General features: G+C 34.0%; 1 protein-coding gene across 1 annotated transcript in view; it reads left to right on the top strand.

Moving 5' to 3' along the window:
• The window catches only part of NEGR1 (neuronal growth regulator 1), a 724,815-nt gene that overhangs the window by 265,724 nt on the left and 438,425 nt on the right, over window positions 1-20,666 (top strand). The window contains exon 2 of the mRNA XM_087820521.1: window positions 19,135-19,367. Coding sequence (XP_087676647.1) covers window positions 19,135-19,367 — 233 coding nt within the window. The remainder of the gene's footprint in view (window positions 1-19,134; window positions 19,368-20,666) is intronic.

Below are 20,666 nucleotides of genomic sequence, written 5' to 3'. Positions count from 1 at the left end.
AATTTAGACCAAGTGTACTTACATGACCATTAAAATTCATAGAAAGTAAAACAAGAATATTTCTTGCTGATAAGACTGACATGCATTGACAGAAAATGTCACAAATATTGTATAGCTTTTAAAGTATTGGTGTTAAAAAACGTTGATTTTAATTTCTGATTTTAACTTTAATAAATTTTTACTAATTAAGCTTTAGGTTTCTTATTACTTTTATCATATATAGAAAGAGTGCTGGTTCCTTCACTATTCCTGCAGCTTTAGCAATAAATAAAAGACCAAACTGAAAGTTGAGAATGGAGTTGTGTAAGAGGATGCTACTTCACCATGATTTTTTTGGATATGATATATTTGTAATTTATGCTAATAATCATACTGAAAGATGATTTAATTAATAATTTATTCAAGCAATGAAAGTTGAACAGTTGTAGGTGTCAAACACTGTGCTAGGCTCTGAATCTGTCAGCAGCAAGGACATCCTTGAACTCTAGGAGTTGGTAATCAAGTTTAAATATTGAAGCTATATTTAGTGTTAAAATAAACCAGAGCAAATATATACGTATATATTTGTTGGAGTATCCTTTGGTTGCCCAAACTACTCAATATTTGCTCTGCCTTCTTAAAATATTTATTTATATCTTGAGATATACCTGGTTTACAAGTAAAATTAAATGGGAAGAAATTGAATTTATCCATTTTAACACTGTCTTCAGCACATCTTCATCTTTAAAACAGAGCAAATGTTCGGTATAGAAATGTGTGAACATAAGCCTCCACACAGAAGTGCGATTTGTTTTCAAGCCCCTTCTTTCCTCGGCAACAGCATAGTTAACTGAACCCAGCTGAAGGTTCTTTGGAGACTGAATTTCATGGACTCAGTCACAAATGCATGAAAGGGACAGACATCAAAGATATGTATCATGATCTGTGCCACGGCTGACGTACACCTGAGATTTAGAGTTTAGCAAACCTTACTCTAATAATTCCCAGTGCTAAACTCTTTTGGAAAAAAGTAAATGCAAAAATACAAACAATAAAACTAATAAGATGTCTTCATTTAACACTAATGCAGAAGGCTGATCTAGAGCAAATTACTAAGGACTGATGCTGGTACTATGGGAAGAGCAAGGAGTTGGACTCCATTCACGGTCCCTGGAGTACCAAAGCAAACAAACAATATGAAGGTTAATAAGACATAAGCATATAAAAGAATAGAGGCAGTCTACTGTTTCTTCCTTTGTTCTACAGGGTGGTCTGCTTGACATCAGCTGTTCAAGTCTGCCCTCAGGGAATTTGCAATCTGTCCCTTCAGAGGTTACTGGAGCCCTGAGTTCACTGCCTTTTATATCTGTAAGCTAGGAAAAGGGCAATATTAACATTCAAGAATTTATCAACTATCTCATCGGAGAATTACTTTCGGTACAATATTGTTTGCCTTTTTTTCTGTCACTGTATCATTGGGCCCATGAAAGATCTGACAAAGGCCTACCAAAATATATTATTTCCTGAATTTATTTAAATAATTCTCTATAATATGCTAGGACAAAAAGGGTTGCTTACTGGTATGTGGGTAAGTTGAATCTATGAAAATTGTAGTTTTGTAATAGTTTGGAAAATATGGTAGAATGGGCCAGATATTTGGATTTAGTTAGATCTTGTTCAAATTTCAGCTCTATTTCTAGTTTGTGGTTCCTTGAAGCTCATTTTATTTTCCTGTAAAAGATAAGATCAGCAGCAGCTTTATAAAGTGTGTGTATTATGTGCCACTGAGTCTGCTCCAGCTCCTGAGGTCCCTATGAATGAATGGTGTCTACACCTCCTGTTCTCAACAGCCCTACTCTGCTCCTGTCTACTCATGCCTATGTCTTCTTTTATGGAGTGAATTCATCTCATGCTGGGTTTTCCCCTTCGTGCGGCCTGTATTTTCCCCAGCATTATTGTCTTTTCAAAAGAACCCTCATGCCTCATGATGTGCTCAAAGTAGGACAGCTTCAGTTTTGTCATTTTGCCTCCAGTGATGTTTCAGACTTCATTTGCTCTAGGACCGCTTGTTCATCTTTCTGCTTGCTCATCAAGGGTATTTGTGGAGCTCTCCTCCAACACCATATTTCAAATGAAGCATCCTTTCTTTCTATCAGCCTTCTTTTTTTTCAAATATTTTTTAAAAATATGTTTATATTGATTTTTTTAGAGAGAGACAAAGGGAGAGAGATAGAGAGATAGAAACATTGATAAAAGAGAAAGAAACATCATCGATCAACTGTTCCCTACTTGGGATCGAGCCCACACCCTGGGCATGTGCCCTGACCAGGAATCGAACCTTGACCTCTTGGTTCCTGGGTCGATGATCAACCACTGAGCCACACGGGCCAGGCACTATCAGCCTTCTTCACTGTCAACTTTATCATCTGTACATAGTATTTGGGAGTATGAGAGTATGAATGATCTTTGCCTTAGTCTCTGATGACAAATCTTTGCCATTAGTTTTCCTTCCTAATCTTTCCATTGCTGCCCTTCCAAGTCTCAGCCTTTATAAAGTACTTTTGTATAGTTGATTAGTGTTTAGCATATCACTAATGATGAAATGATGGTAATCATTATCTGATTATTTATGTGTGGTTGACATCTATAAGACTGCAATACTTTTTATTAGGATTGATTTTATTTTTGGACTTTTATTTTCTGCAGTGTGCTTGTATGGATTTTTGTTTTTAATGTCATGATCCCTCCAGTTTTCTTTTTGGAAGTCAGAAAAGCATGAATACTCGAAAATGATGGTGATTATTCAAACACCTCCCTCAGCTTCAATTTACTGTTCATTAATTCTCAGTTTATTATTTATTCGAATTGTCCTGGTGATTGCTGAGGTCAGCAAGATTTTTTTATGAGCCTTTCATTTTATTTAGGCTTATATCCAACCAACTTCAAAATACCTCTTTCAATTTTTCAAAGCCTGAATTTACGAACTGTAGTGCATGTTCTTTCAGAAAGATAAAGAAGTTGGATTCATTATAATCAGTATTAGTAAATCAATTTATGTCAAAGCCTTTTCCTTAAAGAAATTTCTCCCTTCACTTGTTTGTCTTTGCTTTCCAAAAGTACCCAGGGTAGGTGGCTATTAAATAACCATTTTTTATATCAACAAGAAACAGAGACATACATTTTTAAGGATGAAAAATTCCCCTCCACAGACACTAATTGAAAATGATAAGAAAGAAATAAACAATCTAAGCATTATTCTTTTCTAAGGTCCTAAGTGAGTAATAAATGGTGTCAGATGCTGTTCTGCATCTACGCATTTAAAATTATCCAAATAAGTTAAATGAAAATGAAATATTCAGTACTTATGCTGTTTTGAGGACAGAAATGTTGACTAGGTTCTAAAGAAACCTGTACAAAAATATTAGTGGTCTGGCAGGCATGGCTTAGCAGTTGAGCATCAGCCTATGATCCAGGATATTGGGGTTCGATTCCCCGTCAAAACACATGCCCGGGTTGTGGGCTCAATCCCCAGTCTGGGGCGTGCAGGAGGCAGCTGATCGATGACTCTCTCATCATTGATGTTTCCATCTCTCTCTCTCTCCCTCTCCCTTCCCCTCTGAAATCAATAAAGATATATTAAAAAAAATGTTAGTGGTCTGAAGACAGACTTTGAATAAAAATTTTAAAATAACATTGTTGGTAATTAAATGATGCTTACCAATTCAAAAGGACCAAAATGTGAGTTGGTAGTTTACATTTTCAAGGCTACAGGTTAGGGATGCACAAGGTCACCTAATTGATCTTTCTTTTTTCCTCTAATGAAAGCTTGCTGTATACAAGTAGTAAGCTAAAGGAAGAATACTTAGAGAGACGTTAAAATGCAGTAAGATTGAAAGGGATGAATCTTGAGAAAGCTATCAAATTTCAATTTTACATGAATCTAGTTCTTATAAAAGAACTAGACATTATAGTTCTTTTATAAGAACTATAAAATTACACTTTTCTGTTAATCGTCTTCTCCACTAAAACCTCTTAAAATGCTTATATCCTTACTTCATTCCTCTGCTGAAACTGCTCTCAATAATGTCACTGAGAAGTAATCTTCTAGTTAAGGACGTGTTTTCAGTTCCTCCTTGACTTCTTTATAGTATTAGACACTTAAGGACACCCCTTCTTGTTAAAAATTTTCTTGGTTTTCATGTTACAAGATGTTTTTTTTCCCTACTATTCTCAATACCAAAATTAGTGGAATCTCCCAAGTTTCTGTCTTTGAAACTCCTTTTTATTCATAATGCTCCATAGCATGACCATGCTCACATCTATTGTGAATAATTTCCAAATATGTCTGTCTACCAATGACTGCATTTATAATTTCTTGTCCCCTCCTGGTAATGGCACCTATGTCTCATATGCAGTATGTTAAAAAAATAATTGTTATCTCTGTCCTCAAACCAAGCCCTCTTTCTAATTTCTCCAAATTTAGGGAGTACTTGGATATTTCCAGATATACAAGTTTAAGCAATTGAAAAGGATGACATCTGTTCACTGTCTTTTACTAGACCACTCATCTCTTTCAAGACTAACAATCTCACCTTGATCACGACTCTCCCATTTATCTTCGCCTTTGAATTTTCTCTGTTGACAAACGAGACTAGTCTTTCATGACTTTTGGTGAAGATAATAGCTTCTAATTGAATATTCTGCCTGTTTTAAGAACCCTCATTTCAACTCAGGCTATACAAGGAAGACTTATGCTTTTCCTCTTTATCTTCTCTTTGGGTTTTTTACTCCCTCTGTCCCTGTCTATTTTTTAATTGTTTTCCTAATTCTTTTAATGCATTGAGATATGTTCTCACCTTCTGGAAGTTCTATAAACCATCCTGTCTCTCATGGCATTTCTGTCATGTCCATCATGGTGTCAATATTTTGTGTATCCTCCATTCTTGACTGTAAGCTTATTGGAAGCAAGAATTTTTTTATTTGTCTTTTAATTTTTCTTATATACTTGCATAGTCAGAACTCAAAAAAAAATTTATGAGGGGAATTGAAGTGGGAATTGACCTAGACTCTATCTCAAAATAACAATCTTGAGTTCAGTTTGAAGGATGGTTATTTCTCAGTGAGTTTAGACAGGTAGAGCTCAATTTCACTTTGTTTTCTGTGTATAAATACAAAGTGGAGTCTAGTGATACTACTGGTGATTTTCTTGCTATAGTTGCCTGCCATTAATAGCTCATTGGGATGACCAACTCATTTCACAAGGGTCGCTGAGCATCTGTTAGATAATGATGACTTTCAGCCATTACTAAAGATGAAAGACAAATGTATCTCATTATTTGTAAGACAATTTGGGGTTTGGCAAAATAAAAAATATATTTTGCCAAAAAATGGTTTCTTTTAATTATTGGACCAGTGTGTATTTCAAAGGAAATCTAATCATTCATTTATTTGCAACTCAATAAAATGCCACCTTAAAGTCTATTAGCTCTTCATAAATTCATATATTTATTTTTAAGCTCATCTTTTTTTCTTTTGTACTAAGTACATGAAAACTGAGGTAGACTGTCAAGGAATTATACAGTGCTGATTGGAAATCTTGAAAATATACCTATGATAGACTAATGCTTTAGAGAAAACAAAGAGAAATATGATAGCTTTTTTCAAGGGCTCATAATTAGAAAGGCCAATTAAAGAGAGAAAAAGATGCATGTGTATATACAGTATGACATCCATGAAGTCTTTTTGAATCAGAAACAAGTCATGAATTAAGGAGCTCAGGAGACAAGCAAGCCAGGAAACAATAGCCTCGTGTTCTCAGTATTGATTGCAAAGACAATTGTGAAATATTGGTAACAGAATAAAAGCTGAGGAAAGTGTGGTTGGATTTCTAACATGAATTTTACAAGGCAGTTTGTGCTTAACTAACTTGCTGGGCTGCTTGAAAATGATGCACTGTGAAAGATAAGAAAAGTGGATATAGTACATTTCGATTTTCATAAAAGATTTTGACAGCTTCACGTGAGAGATTAATGGCTAAGGTAGAGAATTGTAGAGTAAATGGTAAGGAGTTTCTTACAGAGGAAACCAGCTCAGGAATAAAACAGAGCCTTTGAGGAGAAAAATATTTCAAGTAAAAAAATTTTTAATGTGATAACCCTTAAAATTTCAGGGGCACTGCATTTTATATTTCTAAATAAAAACACCCACACTCAATTTCCATTCTTACTCTTTTCATCTCTATTTACTATTACCATACATTTATTATGTTTCATGATGTTACCCAAATGTGTATTATGTTAACTAAATATTATACTAAGAGTTATTACTAGTGTGTTCAGCAAGAAAAATACAGATAATTTTAAGGACAGTGAAAGACAAATTCATCTTTTGCTAAGAAGCGAAAGATTTACTGTTCCAAAGCTGGAACTCTGAACTAAACGACATGACCATGTTTGTAGATCAATAAAAAATTAGTAACCTAAAAATATCATATAGTTCCAATTAAATTAAAACAAACTGAATAAGCTTTTCCTATATTTAAACAATATTCATTTATCAAGTAAGTTTTCTTATGACTCTTTCTCACCAACTCTTTATTTAAACTAGCTCCTGAGTTTTTGTCACATGTTCTAGAAATTTAGGGAATAAAATATTATATGAGTGACTTCCACTTGTTTTTCTGAGACAGATGGAGGTTTTTTCTATTTTCCATGCGTCAAAACTAGACTTCCACATCACTAAATTATGACTATGGTAAAATGAACAAGCAGTTAGGTACAAGTAACCTCTGTAGACCGTGAGCATGTTTTGTTCCAAATGATATATTCCATTCTTTGAACCAGGGAGGAAATCCAGAGATTTGTGTGTCTTCTTCCATTAAGGATAATCAGGAGCAAAGATGTGAAGTACAATGGGAGTAAGGTGGATATCAGTGCTAACTCTGTGCTATCCCTCCCCATTCCTGTTCCCAATAGTTTGTGATTTCTTTTATGCACCATTCTCACAGTACTTGATTTAGAGTTCTCATAGTATTAAAAATATCTTTTAGGCACTATGTGACAGACAATGCACTCCTTACTGGGAATCACCATAAATAAGTCAACTACTAGGGTCCTTCATGGTTTAGCATAGTCAGTAAATGATTAAAATATGATTTTGCAATGTGGGGTAATAGAACAACGTAGTTAATGTGCTGGGAGCAATGCAGGCATTAGGGGAGGCCCATTAAACCTGCCTAAGGGCATGGGATAGAGATGCCAGGAAGAGCTTCCCAAAGCAATGATATCTAAGGCTATGTGCTTAGGTCTTGTTACATGGGACATTTCATTTAATCCTCAAAATAGCCCTTTCAAGGACATATGACTTTCTTCATTCTAAAGAATCCAATGTGAAGACTTAGAAACTTAAATAGTCCCCAAATTTCTAAGACTATTAAGAGTCCAGAAGAATTATGATTCAATCCCATATTGTTTGAATTCAGGGTGCAATTATCCTTGGAGAAACCATATCAACATTTCCCCAGATGACAGTTCCCCTGTTTTTAGAGAACATTATAGTGATGATTTTCTTCTTTACTGTTCTGGTTAATATTTTAGAGTGACTCAAGGAAGTAATGATTCATATCAAAGAATTCTGACCTTGAGAATTCAGTCATGGAGATAGGACAATAAGCAGCATTCTCATAAGCAGAGGTCCAGCCAGAAATCCATGGCTGGAATTTCAGCTTTGCACAAATCACAGTAGAATTTTATGTCCCTTGGAGGCACTTTCTTTCCTCAGCCAGCCAGGCACTGAGATATGACAGGTCCAGCTGTCCACTCAGAGACTACTGCTGGAGGGATGCTCTAGCAAGAGATGGACTGATATTTGTGGAGGTTCTGGCTCTTTCTGTAGGAAAGAACTCAGATGTAATTAATATAAATTGAATGTTGGTTACATATTTAAATTTTCCTTCCTTGTAATCATAAGTATTCATTTTCACGTCTTGTCAATTTTTGCATCAAATGTCTTCTCTCTGTCTGTCTCTGTCTCTTTCTCACACACACACAAACACAGCTCTTTAAACCAACACATATCTCAAAGCAGCAAAGATTTAACAGTAACACAAGAGTTGACCATATAGAAAAGATAAGGATATTTTAGATTTCTCAAAAAGAATAGAAATTCAAGAGACTACCAATACATATCTTTCAAAATAAATATTTAAAATCCATGGGCACTGGGTTAAAATTTTCAGCTGTGATAAATATTAAGTAAATACAAATGAAAAATCAAGCTCATGAAATTCAACAAAATTAAGATATTATTATTAGTTTTACGAGGTGAGATCAATATTTTTAATTTCATGATACATGGACAATTATAATATAGCCTATCTAACCCAAGTATTGTTTTATTTTTAACAGATTTCCAGCAACCTTAAGCATAAATCTCAGAAGGAAGTGAAACGACTTTTTGAAATAACTATATTAAAGAAGTACATTTTCTTCCTAAAGAATGTCTTTGGGGCACTAAAATTAATCTGTAAACTAACATTCCAATAATTCTCACACAAATTCAGCCTTCTGTTTTCCTTACCCCTAGGCAGACAGAAACTAAAGGTTAAAAAGGAGAAAAATTTGAGACAAATATGCTGATAGCTTTAAATAAGGAGCTCAAGATCTGAACATAAAAAAAAAAGAAAAAGATATGAAATATGTCTTTTTCCTAAAAGTGACCTGCCTGAGAGTAGGTATGTGGTTGGATTGGTTCCAGTTCATACCTTCTACTTTTAAAACATCTTTTGCAAAATGTTTGGAACATGCAGAATTATATCATGGAACATGGCTCAAAGTATAAAACCTTCACATAACAAAACAAGGAGTCTGTTTAAAATATTAGTGTTGATGTTGAGACAATGAATAGACAATTTCCAAGTTGCTTTCAACACATCTGCAGTAAGTTATAATAGAGTTATAAACTGACAGCATTAGTAATGATATTGGTGATAGTGCTTACATCACTCTGATGGAGTTAAAGGTTTGAGTGGCATCTCTGTAACAGGACTTCTTCCATCCCCATCGCCTAAGAAAACTGGGTTTCCCAGAATTAAGTCTGGCCTCTGTTTCATATAGTATGCTTATTGAACAAGAAAGCTTTCCATGTATCTAGATGAAACCACCTCATTAAGACTTCTAACATTAACTAGGTAAAAAAAAATAATCCATAATATTGTTTATACTTAAATTCTTACAGTCACAAGAATTTTATAGCCAATTTACATATTTATTTTTATTGCAAAGAAGATAAGGTATCAATAAAAGACTTTAAAAATTAAAAAATAGATTAGTATCAAATTATATGGTAGAAGTGGAATGAAAATGTGAGGTTGGGGGAAAAAGAAACAATGTAGTATTTCTTTTAAAGTAGAGCTTGTTCATCTTTTTTAAGTGGGTGATAGTGAATATCAAATCACTGTGTTATTAAATTTCCTTGGACACATTTAAAAGTGAGAATTAACAGGTTTCTTTTTAAATAGCCATATTAATAATTTTTGCAAAGAACTCAGCTCATGATAAAAATTTTAGGTGGCAATTGAAGAATGTAAGAGTTTACATAGTGTAGAAAATCATTTTATCAACTCTAAAAGCAAAAATAAAACTTCATCTCACTGAGCTTGGGAAGATCACAGTGCTCATGTAATCTCTAAATGGAGATTCATGACCATGTTTTAGAGCTATGAGGAAAGTTAACTCATAAAACCTTATAATAATTATAAAATATTTACCCTTAAATTTTGACTTATAAGTTTGTGCGTTTATCTCCCATGCACAGTCTCAGCTGATCTTATACCAAATAGGAGTTCCACAGTACAGGTGATGCTATCTCCACTTTGCAAATAAGTAACTAAGCTTTAATAAAGATTGGATTACTTGACCGCCTAAAATTTCTAGTAAATCAGGGTGTGGGTTTCTAAATGTAAGTTTTTAGTCTCTCTCTCTCTCTCTCTCTCTCTCTCTGTATATATATATATATATATATTACTATGTTAGAAATAATTTAAAAAAAAATTTTTTAATTCAGTTGACATACAATACTAAATTAGTTTCAGATGTACAACATAGCGATCAGGCATTTATATAAATTTCAAATTACAATATTTATATATATATATATATATATATATATATATATATATATAAACACTGAAGTGCTCTTTTTCTACATGTTCTGCTTTTAAAACAAAGTTAACAATAAGAAGATAGGTTAATAAGAGTTACCTTTAATTACACACTTACCAGGTACCTGGTGCCATCCTGGACATGAAACGAACTATTTTAATTCTCATAATAATATTGTTAGATCAATTTTACTAATCCCATTAGTAAGAGAAAACTAAGGTAAATTAAATTGCTCTGGGTTAGAAGGAAGGTACCCAAGAAAGCTGACATTTGAATGCCAATGTTAACTATAATTAATCGCTGCACTATGCTGGGTCTCTAAGAATTGTCCATGGGATCTAGCTAAGAGTTAAATTTGAGACTATTTTTAACTTTTAACATCTTTTGAGAAAATATAATCAGTTTAAACTTGTTTTCAGGAAGCACATGAAAAACAAAACTATATTGTGTTTTTCCCTCTGGGGTACATTTCCTAATATATTTTAAGGTATAGCTCATACTGAAATATGGTTTAGTCAAATTTTCTCAAGAGAGGACAGGTAAATATGGATTAATGGCTACTTTAGTTAATGATTGCAAGTCTGGATTTAATTAATGTGCTATGTAGCCATTTTTTATTCATCAAATAAAATTTGTGCTCAGAATATATTTTACTAGAAAAAAATGAAAGAAATCCAGCAGTAACCAGCAGAAAGTTTAATGATCAACATAAGTAGAGAGAGAGAGAATAATTCTTATAATTCTTTTTATTTTTCAGATGTAAAGATGCTGTAAAGAAGTATATACTTTTCTATATATCCGTTTGTTGTGTTTCTTTTATCATCTCTATTTATATGCAGATAGAATAGTTTCTAAATGACTTAAACAGAAAGATGGTTGATGTAAGGCAGTAGAGTTGCTGATATTGTTTTTTTCTTTATTTTTCTTTCTTTATTTTTATTATTAAATGTATTGGGAGAACAATGGTTAATATGAACATATAGATTTCAGGTGCAGGTTTTTAGTACAGAATTCCATGTTGTTTTTTCCCTTGTTTTGAGAATGAGGTGCCTGTACCTGGCTTCATCCCAAAGAGGACAGAAGAGAAAAGTTTGCCTGGAGCTTAGAGTTTTTTTCAGATACTTCTCTGGGCCTGATTTAATTCTCCCTCTCTGATATGGTTATTTTAAACATCTCCTGCATGCATTTTGAATGTAGTGCTCATTCCCTTTATAGCTCCTGAGGTGAAAGTCCAACTTCTCCAGGAAGCATCTGCCAGGGAGACAGCACTACACACAGAATCCTCCCCACAGCGGTTCAGAGCACCTGCTAGTTAACAGAAATCTTGAAGCCCTTCCAGATCCAAATATCTCACATTCAAGTCCACGTGGGAGAGAGCAAGCTGGTTTAGTTGAATTCAAAAACTAAAAAGTAGAAATGACAAAGAAATTTCCAATTTGATTCATGATTAAAGCCATTTGAACAAAGCTAGTCTAAGCTAACTTCTTAAATATGTAGCACTTCTCCCTTTTACAATCTCTGCCTCTTTCATCAAGCCTGCATTCGTGCCTGCACCACTCTTAATGTGAACATAACACCTACTTCCCCAAAGGCTTTTGTGAATGTTAATGTGATTATACATTATTTTCTATTCCTCTTAATCCACCCACAGTCATCATTGAGCAAGTGAAATTTATTAATATTATCAAGACAAGATGGTGATAATTGGACTTCACTAACGGCAATAATGAAGTGATTTTACCATTCAGACTTTCCTGTTTTATTTAGTTATAATGTATAGGCTCTCTTTCACTCTATCCATACTTATTTTACTTCATAAATGCTAGTTTATATGTTGAATGATTTACAAATGTGTTAAAGCATCTTAAAGGTAAAAACTCCTTGGTGTGGCCTTTTCTAAATACAGATATTTTACTTACATGGAACCTTGACTTAAATGAGCCAATGGAAAGAATAAGATAAAACAATTTGTAGTATTATAGGAAAGCATGGTTTAAGTACAAGTTGAAATAAGTGATTTTAATGTTTGAAATTTAATGATTAATCGAAAACCAAATTTTAATGATTTTTCTAGGCATTGAAAATGTTGGATTATTAATGTTCTTTTTAATAAAGACTTAAATAATTTAAATTGTGCAGTAAAGTAAGACGAAAAAGTATGAATTAACACTATCATTTGATTAAATTAAAGTCCTCATTTTTTAGGAATTAGGTATAGTTTTCATGAAAAAGCAAGAAAAATTTAAAAACTTTATTGTTTTCAGGGGTTTTTTCTTCTGACATAATATTAAAATATTTAAGTTGTTTGAGAATTTATTCTTAACTTTCAATCTCTTACCCATGATATTTTTAATATACTTTATTATTGTAAAGAGTGCTAGGAGAAAATATACTGGAAATAGATTTCATTCATTGTCTCAGACGCATTTTTTTAATACTACATGAGAAGTGAAATATGCCTAGCAGGGCATGATTTTCATTCTACAAATAAATGTACATGTATCATTAATATTATTCAAGTGCTTATGCCAGGAGGTTTAATTCAGTTATGTCATAATAAAGTTATTTCAATAAGAAAGCCACCTGTAAGTTACTTAACCTCTCTGTACCTTAGTTTCTTCTCTGTAAAATGGGCATTAAGGTAGTGCTTGACAGTACCTAATCCCAAAGAGTTGTGAAGATTGAGTGAGAAATATATATAATGCTCTTACAATAGTATTTGGCAGACAATAATGTTAATATATTATCTACACAACAGCATTTAACTGTTCCCTGCCCAAGTGCATTTTACATAGGTATTTCTTTAAAATGTAATTCTCCTTATTTATAAGGTGTGAGTACTTAATTAACTGAAGCTCATTGGACACGTTGTTGATTATGTGGGTTTCCCTTGAGAAAGTCTTATACCACATACACCTGCCAAAATAGAAATACAATGATAAGTTATTGTCATAACAGTAGTAAAAGAGAACTTAAAATATTAAATCAACTGTAATATTATATGTAATGAAATTATTACCTGACAAATATTAAATATATAATCATAATATTTACATATGTATATATGTGTACACATGTTTATATTCATATATCTATATATATCTATATATCATCTATATATCTATTTCTATATATAATTTATATCTATATCATATATCTATATCATCTATATCTTTATCATCTCTATATATCTATATCTATATCTACAGCTCTATCTCTATCTCTATCTCTCTGTGATGTTATCTAGTGAATAACTGACATGAAAGATATTAAGAAGAAAGTGCCTTAAAAACAAAGACAAGTGGGAGAGGAGATAGAATTTGTTCTATTTCACTTAATCTATGCTTTACTTCCCTTACTTCTCTGTGGCCTGGAAGCCAGGATATCAAAGCTCTCTTTGTACGCAGAACTAGCATGGAGGTTGTATGGAGTTCTGAATTTTTAAATTTTTTTTTCTGTATTCTTTTGAAAGCTCTCCTGTCAAATTTACAACTTCGTGATACAATAAAAAGGCAGCTGTGAAGGTAGCTAGCCAATTTCTTCATAAGAATATTGTGTCCCATGGTTTAGTTTTGAATCCAAGGGAAACTGCACTTTTCTTCTTTTATTAATCAGTGCCTTTAATAGGAACTTTCATTAATCACCGTGTCTTGAGAAAAGCTGGTCCCTTTCCATAAAGCTGAATAAATCCTGCTGTGTGGGGTACTGGTAATGATGCTAAAGATTATGGCTTTGGGAAGTGTTATGGGGCATTAGAGATATGAAAGTGAAACAAATCATTCTTCAGCAGTTTTTTTCCTAATAGAGCTTTAAAAAAATAATAAATAACCTAAGTATGCTAATTTCTACTGAACTCTCTGATGTCCAACTTTCATATGTAATCACCACAGGAGATCATATCACAGACGGAGTCAGTTAAAATTATTCCAGCATCAGTTAGATCAACTAGCAGCACACCAACTAGGACTTATTACCCCCCAAATAAGGACCTGTCTAACATGTGGTAATGTTATGTATAAAGGAGCTCCTTAAGAGAGATCAGAAGGAAATGCAATTCTGATTAGAAAAAGGTTAACTACCTTAAGCCTGGGTTGATAGGATTAACAACTGTGAAACAAAATGAAATAGTCTAGCTATTTTCTTTCTTTTTTAAAAACACTATTTATTTTTCCCCCATCATGATTTATTCCACCTGTACCCTCTTCTACCTCTTCCTACACTCCCCCCCCCCCCAATCACCACATTGTTGTCTGTGTCAATTAGTTCTTTATTTTTTTCTCAATCCCTCCACCCTCCCACTCCTGACAGCGGTCACATTTCCAACAACCAGATGTTTGGAACTATGTATACAAAACATCCAGATGATTGACTGAACATTGAAGCATTTGCCATGATATTTGTCACAGTGCTAATGCAGCTTATGCTGAGGAGTGTGTTTTTGAACTGCTCTACTCATCTCCCTGTGAGTAGGTAGTCTAGCAGATTTTTTAAAAAGAAATAAAGAAAACATTTTCAAGAAAATTCATGCCACACTCAAAGGATAGGTTCATTATTGAACCTTTTTTCAATTGTTTTATTGTCCATACTTCAAAGGGATCCTAAGCTTACTAGCTCTTAAAATATTCCATTTAGAAATCTAGAGAGGAAAAAAAGATCCGAGTTCGTTACCCTAGAATTATGGCTTCATCCTGCTCCCATTAACTGCCTGACTGCTTCACCAACCTCTCCCTCACACATGAATCCTTCCATCCTAAACAGGGAGAACCCCTCATCCTTGCTGATGTCTGACTAAAAATACAGAGTATGGTCTTTCACCATGGTTAAGAGTTCAGGCGGACTGGCTTTGTTCAAGATACAATCTCAGTAACTTAATTTCTTCATCAGTGAGATGAAGGTTATAGGTTCCAGCTCATGAGGTTATAAGAGGGTCAATGTCAAGTGCCTAACAAGTGCCCAGCACATACTAAGCAGAATAGTTAATAGTTTAAAGTGGTTCCTGAAGTACAGAATCAAATGTTACAGTTTTTTTCTTATTTCCAGTAATTATGAGCCCAGCTCACCTCTCCCTACATCTACCACTTGACTCTGCTCACTGAGCTCAATCCACTGACTCAGATTGTTTGCTGAGTTCACACTATGTCTCCTATAGCAGTTTTCGTTTGTGCCGCAGATATTTGCATTTAATTATATCTTATAATGCCGACATGACTGCTTTTCCAACTAGATTGCACTTTGGAATTCTGATCTACTTTACCATATTAACTCTTCATCTAAAAGTGTCTTCATTTTTGCCTTCATTCATCCACTCAACAAAAATTTATACTCATTGTCCATTGTGTGTAGGCCCTTGGAATATACAGAGGCGACCAAGTAAACACAGCCTCTGGGTTACACTTTTGGAGACATGCAAAATAGTCAATTAAGTAAACAGAAAAGATGTCTAATGGGAATGTTGAGAACAGTTTTTGCTATTTAGTACATTAGGTAATTCAGTGAACACCTAAGAAAGGTAAGGAAGAATTAATGCAAAACTCTGGGGGATGAGAGTTCCACGGGGGAGAAACGGCCAATGTAAATTTCCTGGGGCAAAAGAATGGATGACTTGTTGGAAGCAGGGCTAGAGGACCACTGTCTAGAGCAGAGCAACTTGGGAAGAGTGGTCGCTGACAAAGCAGAAAAGCATCAAAGAACCAGATACCATAGGCTCATGGGTCGTTATCAGGAATTGAGTGTTTCTTATGAGTGGAATAGGAAGGCTTGGAGCTGATGAACTCATTGAAACTAAAGTTTATTCTGTTTGTTGTTGGGAGAATGGTCCTGGCTATTGGGGTGAAGGGAAAGAGTTAAAGAATCTCTGGCAAATACAATAATCCAATTATAACAATCATTTAGTTATTATATATTAACTTTCTGTTACGCATGATGGCTATTAATGAATATACTTTATCATCTTTACTAAATTTTAAATTCTGTATGGCCCAGGGTAACAAGAGATTTATATTTTTAGACATTATAGAATCCTTAAGCCAAGAAAAAAAAAAAAATTTGGTGCCCAAAGAGTGCAAAACTAAATTATCACCACTTCCCATCCTTCTACCCCCACCCCCATACCATGATGACCTTCCTTCCCTCCAGCATTTCTTCTTAATACAGCGTACACATGTCAGGCAGTATCCCTGTGTATTGTAACGGGGGGAAGGAGGGTGACTGTGTAGGTAGAGATGTAGAAAACATGGGTCTTAGTCTCAAGGAATCAGATTTGTGTGTTCGGCCTGTTACATATATTTTATAAAACCATCTTATAGTTGACCTCACAACACATATACTCAATTTAAGTATCTTATGATTGTTATAAAATGGAAAGCCTTGCTACTCCCAATTTGTAAAATTCTGTATATGGTAATTTTAGTTAAGTTCTGACTCACTAGTGTAATTTGAGAATAATTCTGCAGCATTACAAGGAGATAATGCAACAACAACAACCACAAAATGTAGTTTTTTCCTGAGTCTCCTTCAAGGGTATTTCTAATATGTCTTAAATACTTTGAGTTGAGACCAATAGCAATTATGAAATACAGTTATCTAAACCCAGAGAACATAAAGAACTCCTTTTCATTTTCACCGTGCAGAACTTCTGTTCTTCCTTGATGGTCCCGGATGTGCCAGAACAGAGGAACAGTGCTTATGCTGAGACTAGGAGTTACAACCCAGATCAGGTCTATGAAAGCTCTGGTGTCTAAAGGCTAATCTCCCTGGTTCTCTAATACCCCCCACATAAAGGTAAAGCTGCTTCTGCCTCTAGGGAAAGGGAAATGAGAGGCAGAGTGTTCAAAATCAGACTTTCATGGTCAAATATCCATTAATAATTAATTTTCTGCTTCCTTTAGAATAGAACAGGTTAAGCAGTTGGTCACATTCAGTAAATAAGAAATTACGTGCAGTAATTTCTGCAACATTCTAATCATCTCCCTCTTTCTGAAGCCTATTTGAAAAGTCTTTGATCTGCATTATGGTGGAAAGGACATTGGATGTAGAAATGCTAGACTCGATTATAAATTCAACTTTGCCACTCACTACTAGTGCTTAGGGCCAGTCGTATAACCTAAACATTCCAGTTGTTTCCTGGTGATGAATTAGAAATAGAAATCCATACCCCACAGGGTTGTTATGAGCACCAGATAAGGTAACGTGTGAAGGCCATGAATGCAGAGGTCACACAATAAACTTCATGAATCCATATAGTAAATACAAACAGAATTATCACAGCCCTGGTAGTGGTATTTTGATGTTCTGCCTAATACTTCTACAAATATGATCTTGTGAAATGAGAACTATGTCTCCATCTTCTTTCTGCATATTATTAGGAATGGCAATATACTATAATTGTTTAATTATATCATTAAAGTGGGTATTATTTTCTTCATTACATACGTAGGCAAAGCTTTTCAATTAACGGTGACCTTTATGACTTCTACAAGTTTGGATTCTGTAGATGGTTAAGCTGACTACAAATTAGATTCTGCAGTGTACCCTGTTCCTTATGTGTTTCCATCCACTGATTAGTTTCATACAGTTGGCAGCAACCTACCCCTGCTGCATTCAGCTTGCAATTTTGTAGCAATCTCAAACTCTGTGTTCAATCCCCCAAGGTGTTCTGTGGAAATGCTGTCAAACTATTTCGATGTATGTGTATTTTCATTCTGTAGCTGTGCTTTGTACTCATTTAAGAGAACCAGTCTTTAATTTGTATCAGAATGTTTCCAAGATGAAACAGAACTCCAGGGCTCAGCAAAATCACTGACATATGACCAGAGCCTTCTGTTGGAAGCCTTGATGTCCCTGACTTCTATTAGATACACAGCTATATTTCTGAATCTTGTTATAGAATACAACTTTGAATAAATGGCTTCAAATTTGGCCTTAAAATCTACTGTCACTATGCTTGCTACCATCATCTGGTTCTAGTTTACCTTTCCAATTTCATCTCTCATCCCTCCCTTGTATCCCATACTTGTACTTCCTTGTAATGCCTGGTTCTCTCTCTGACCTTTCCCTGGTGTTGCCCACATATAACACCTCTGTCTAGAAAGCTATGTCTTCCACTTCTCATCGCTTTAGCTCAGGCATTTCCTTTCCCTTCCCAGAAAGCCCTTTTCTATACCGCAACACCCTTTCTGAGTCAAGTAACCCTCTTTTGTCTCTCATGAACCTTTGACTTGAGCTAATAAAATTATTTTTCTTAATGTATAGTATTAACTGCATTTCTTGGTTGTCTTTCTCACTAGACTAAAAGTTTAGAAGAGCAGTGACAATACCTTTTTAAATCAATAAGTAGTAGATGTTTCATACATGCTTATTGGCTAAATGAAAGCTACCTAGAAAAACTGTTAGTTCATTGAAAAGGCAACAAGAATTTGCTACTAAAATTATTATTTTTAAATTGCTATATTTAATTACAACAATATTATCAGTGAGATGCAGTTTATAGTTTCAATGTGCAAGCTTACTGCTTTGCAAGTGCATGGGATTTTAAAAATAAATATGTATATAGTACCATTCTATGCTTTGTTTTCTGCATCTAATACATGATATTGAGAATCGGATTGGGTTGACTGAGGCTGACTCATAGACCTTTCCTACTTCTTATAATTTCAAAGAACAAAATGCTTTTTAATGTTGAAAATTGTTATGTGAACTAACTTAACATTATTTAAACTTACTTGTTGTCAACCAGAAAGAATGAAAACTGATTTTGACTGGTTTTCAATTAAAACATACACATACACACTCACACAAAACCAAACTGTATTCAGATATTGTTTCACATTTGTACTGGGAATGGAAGATGTACCAGTATGTTCATGTTTCCTGTGTTTATGTCCGATGTTTGCATTTGATGAAGTGCTATAATTCAGCACATGGAAATACAGCCAGAGCAAAGATAATGTCTCTCATTTTCACTTGATTAATAGTGTTCATCTCTGGTCATTTGTAGGTGTTATTTGGAAGATGGAGCTTCAAAGGGTGCCTGGCTGAACCGGTCAAGTATTATTTTTGCGGGAGGTGATAAGTGGTCAGTGGATCCTCGAGTTTCAATTTCAACATTGAACAAAAGAGACTACAGCCTCCAGATACAGAATGTAGATGTGACAGATGATGGCCCATACACGTGTTCTGTTCAGACTCAGCACACGCCGAGAACAATGCAGGTGCATCTGACTGTGCAAGGTATGCATTTCTTAACTGCTATACTGTGAGAGACTGTGCTTAGAAATGTTCAGTAATTAGATATCAAGATGACTCAGAAATAACTGACAATGTTGAAAGATATGTGGTCATTGTTTTAAAGGATTTATGTTCCTAGATTCCATTAAGTGTAATGGGTATTATAGTCATACGAATCCCCACTTACAAGATCAAAAATTATCAATTAACATCACATTGTGATTTTTTGTGCATGATTTACTTCCTATCTTCCTTTGAGTTACCCTTCAATAAATCTTTGAGAACCCATGGTTGATACATTAAAATAAATATTTGATAACCCATGTTGAATACATTAAAATATTAGAACTTTTTGAAATATGGATAGTAACTCTTTAAAAGTAATTCTCTAGCTTTCCAACACTGTCTCAATTCAACTTCTGTGCACTTTGGTTAAAGTCACAATGAAAAGAATCAGCCTTCTAGAAATACTTAATTTAAATATAGAGTAATTGAAAAAATATGGTACACAATGCTTTATGCTTTGACGTACATTCAGTAGATCATAAATCATGCTAGCTAACTTGCAATCTCCAAATACAAACAGAATCATCAAATTACATTATTTTTCTTGCACACTAAAATGTAAGAGCATATTTATCCTGAACACAAATGCTTCTCAAGAAAAATGAAATTATAATGCTAATAAGATGGAAAATGTATATTTTTGCCCTTTACATTATTTCCTCATGTGTTTTAGATTAATAATGGGTTGGTTGCATAGAAATATTATGCTGTGGGACTCGAAATGACATTGCAGCATTTCTAAGTAAAATTAATAACAAATTATATGATAATGTGGTGCTAGGGAATGCATGTTTTATTCTTAACAGGAATGCTGAGCAAGCAGGTTATTTGTATTACCTCTGAGTTAACCCTTCAAATAATTAACACTAAGTGTTAATTTATGTACACAGCTTACATGTGGAAAGATTGTTAATCTATAATTTTATTAACTGAGCTTTATTTCCTTATATTCATGTAAACCTGAATTCAAAAACAGATTCGATTATTAGTAAATATTTTATCTTTTGATAAAAAATTAAACTTATTACTTAAACAAGTAACTTTAAGGAAGGAAGTATAAATTGAGGATTAAATCAGTGAATTTCCTCAACGGCTTTTCTTATTACAGATCATTGCAGACTGTAAGATATCCCTTATTAAAAGTATAGGAGAATATAGTCGTTTTCATCAAAGTCCGTCTTTTATACAGAGATTATCCAGAGATTCTAGAGGGCAGGAGTTTGTCCAGCTTCAAAA

Source organism: Miniopterus natalensis, chromosome 9, assembly GCF_054644295.1.
Source record: "Miniopterus natalensis isolate mMinNat1 chromosome 9, mMinNat1.hap1, whole genome shotgun sequence".
Classification (NCBI taxonomy): domain Eukaryota; kingdom Metazoa; phylum Chordata; class Mammalia; order Chiroptera; family Miniopteridae; genus Miniopterus; species Miniopterus natalensis.
Note: the sequence above shows the minus strand (reverse complement) of the source record. Positions and strands in the feature narration are given on the sequence as shown.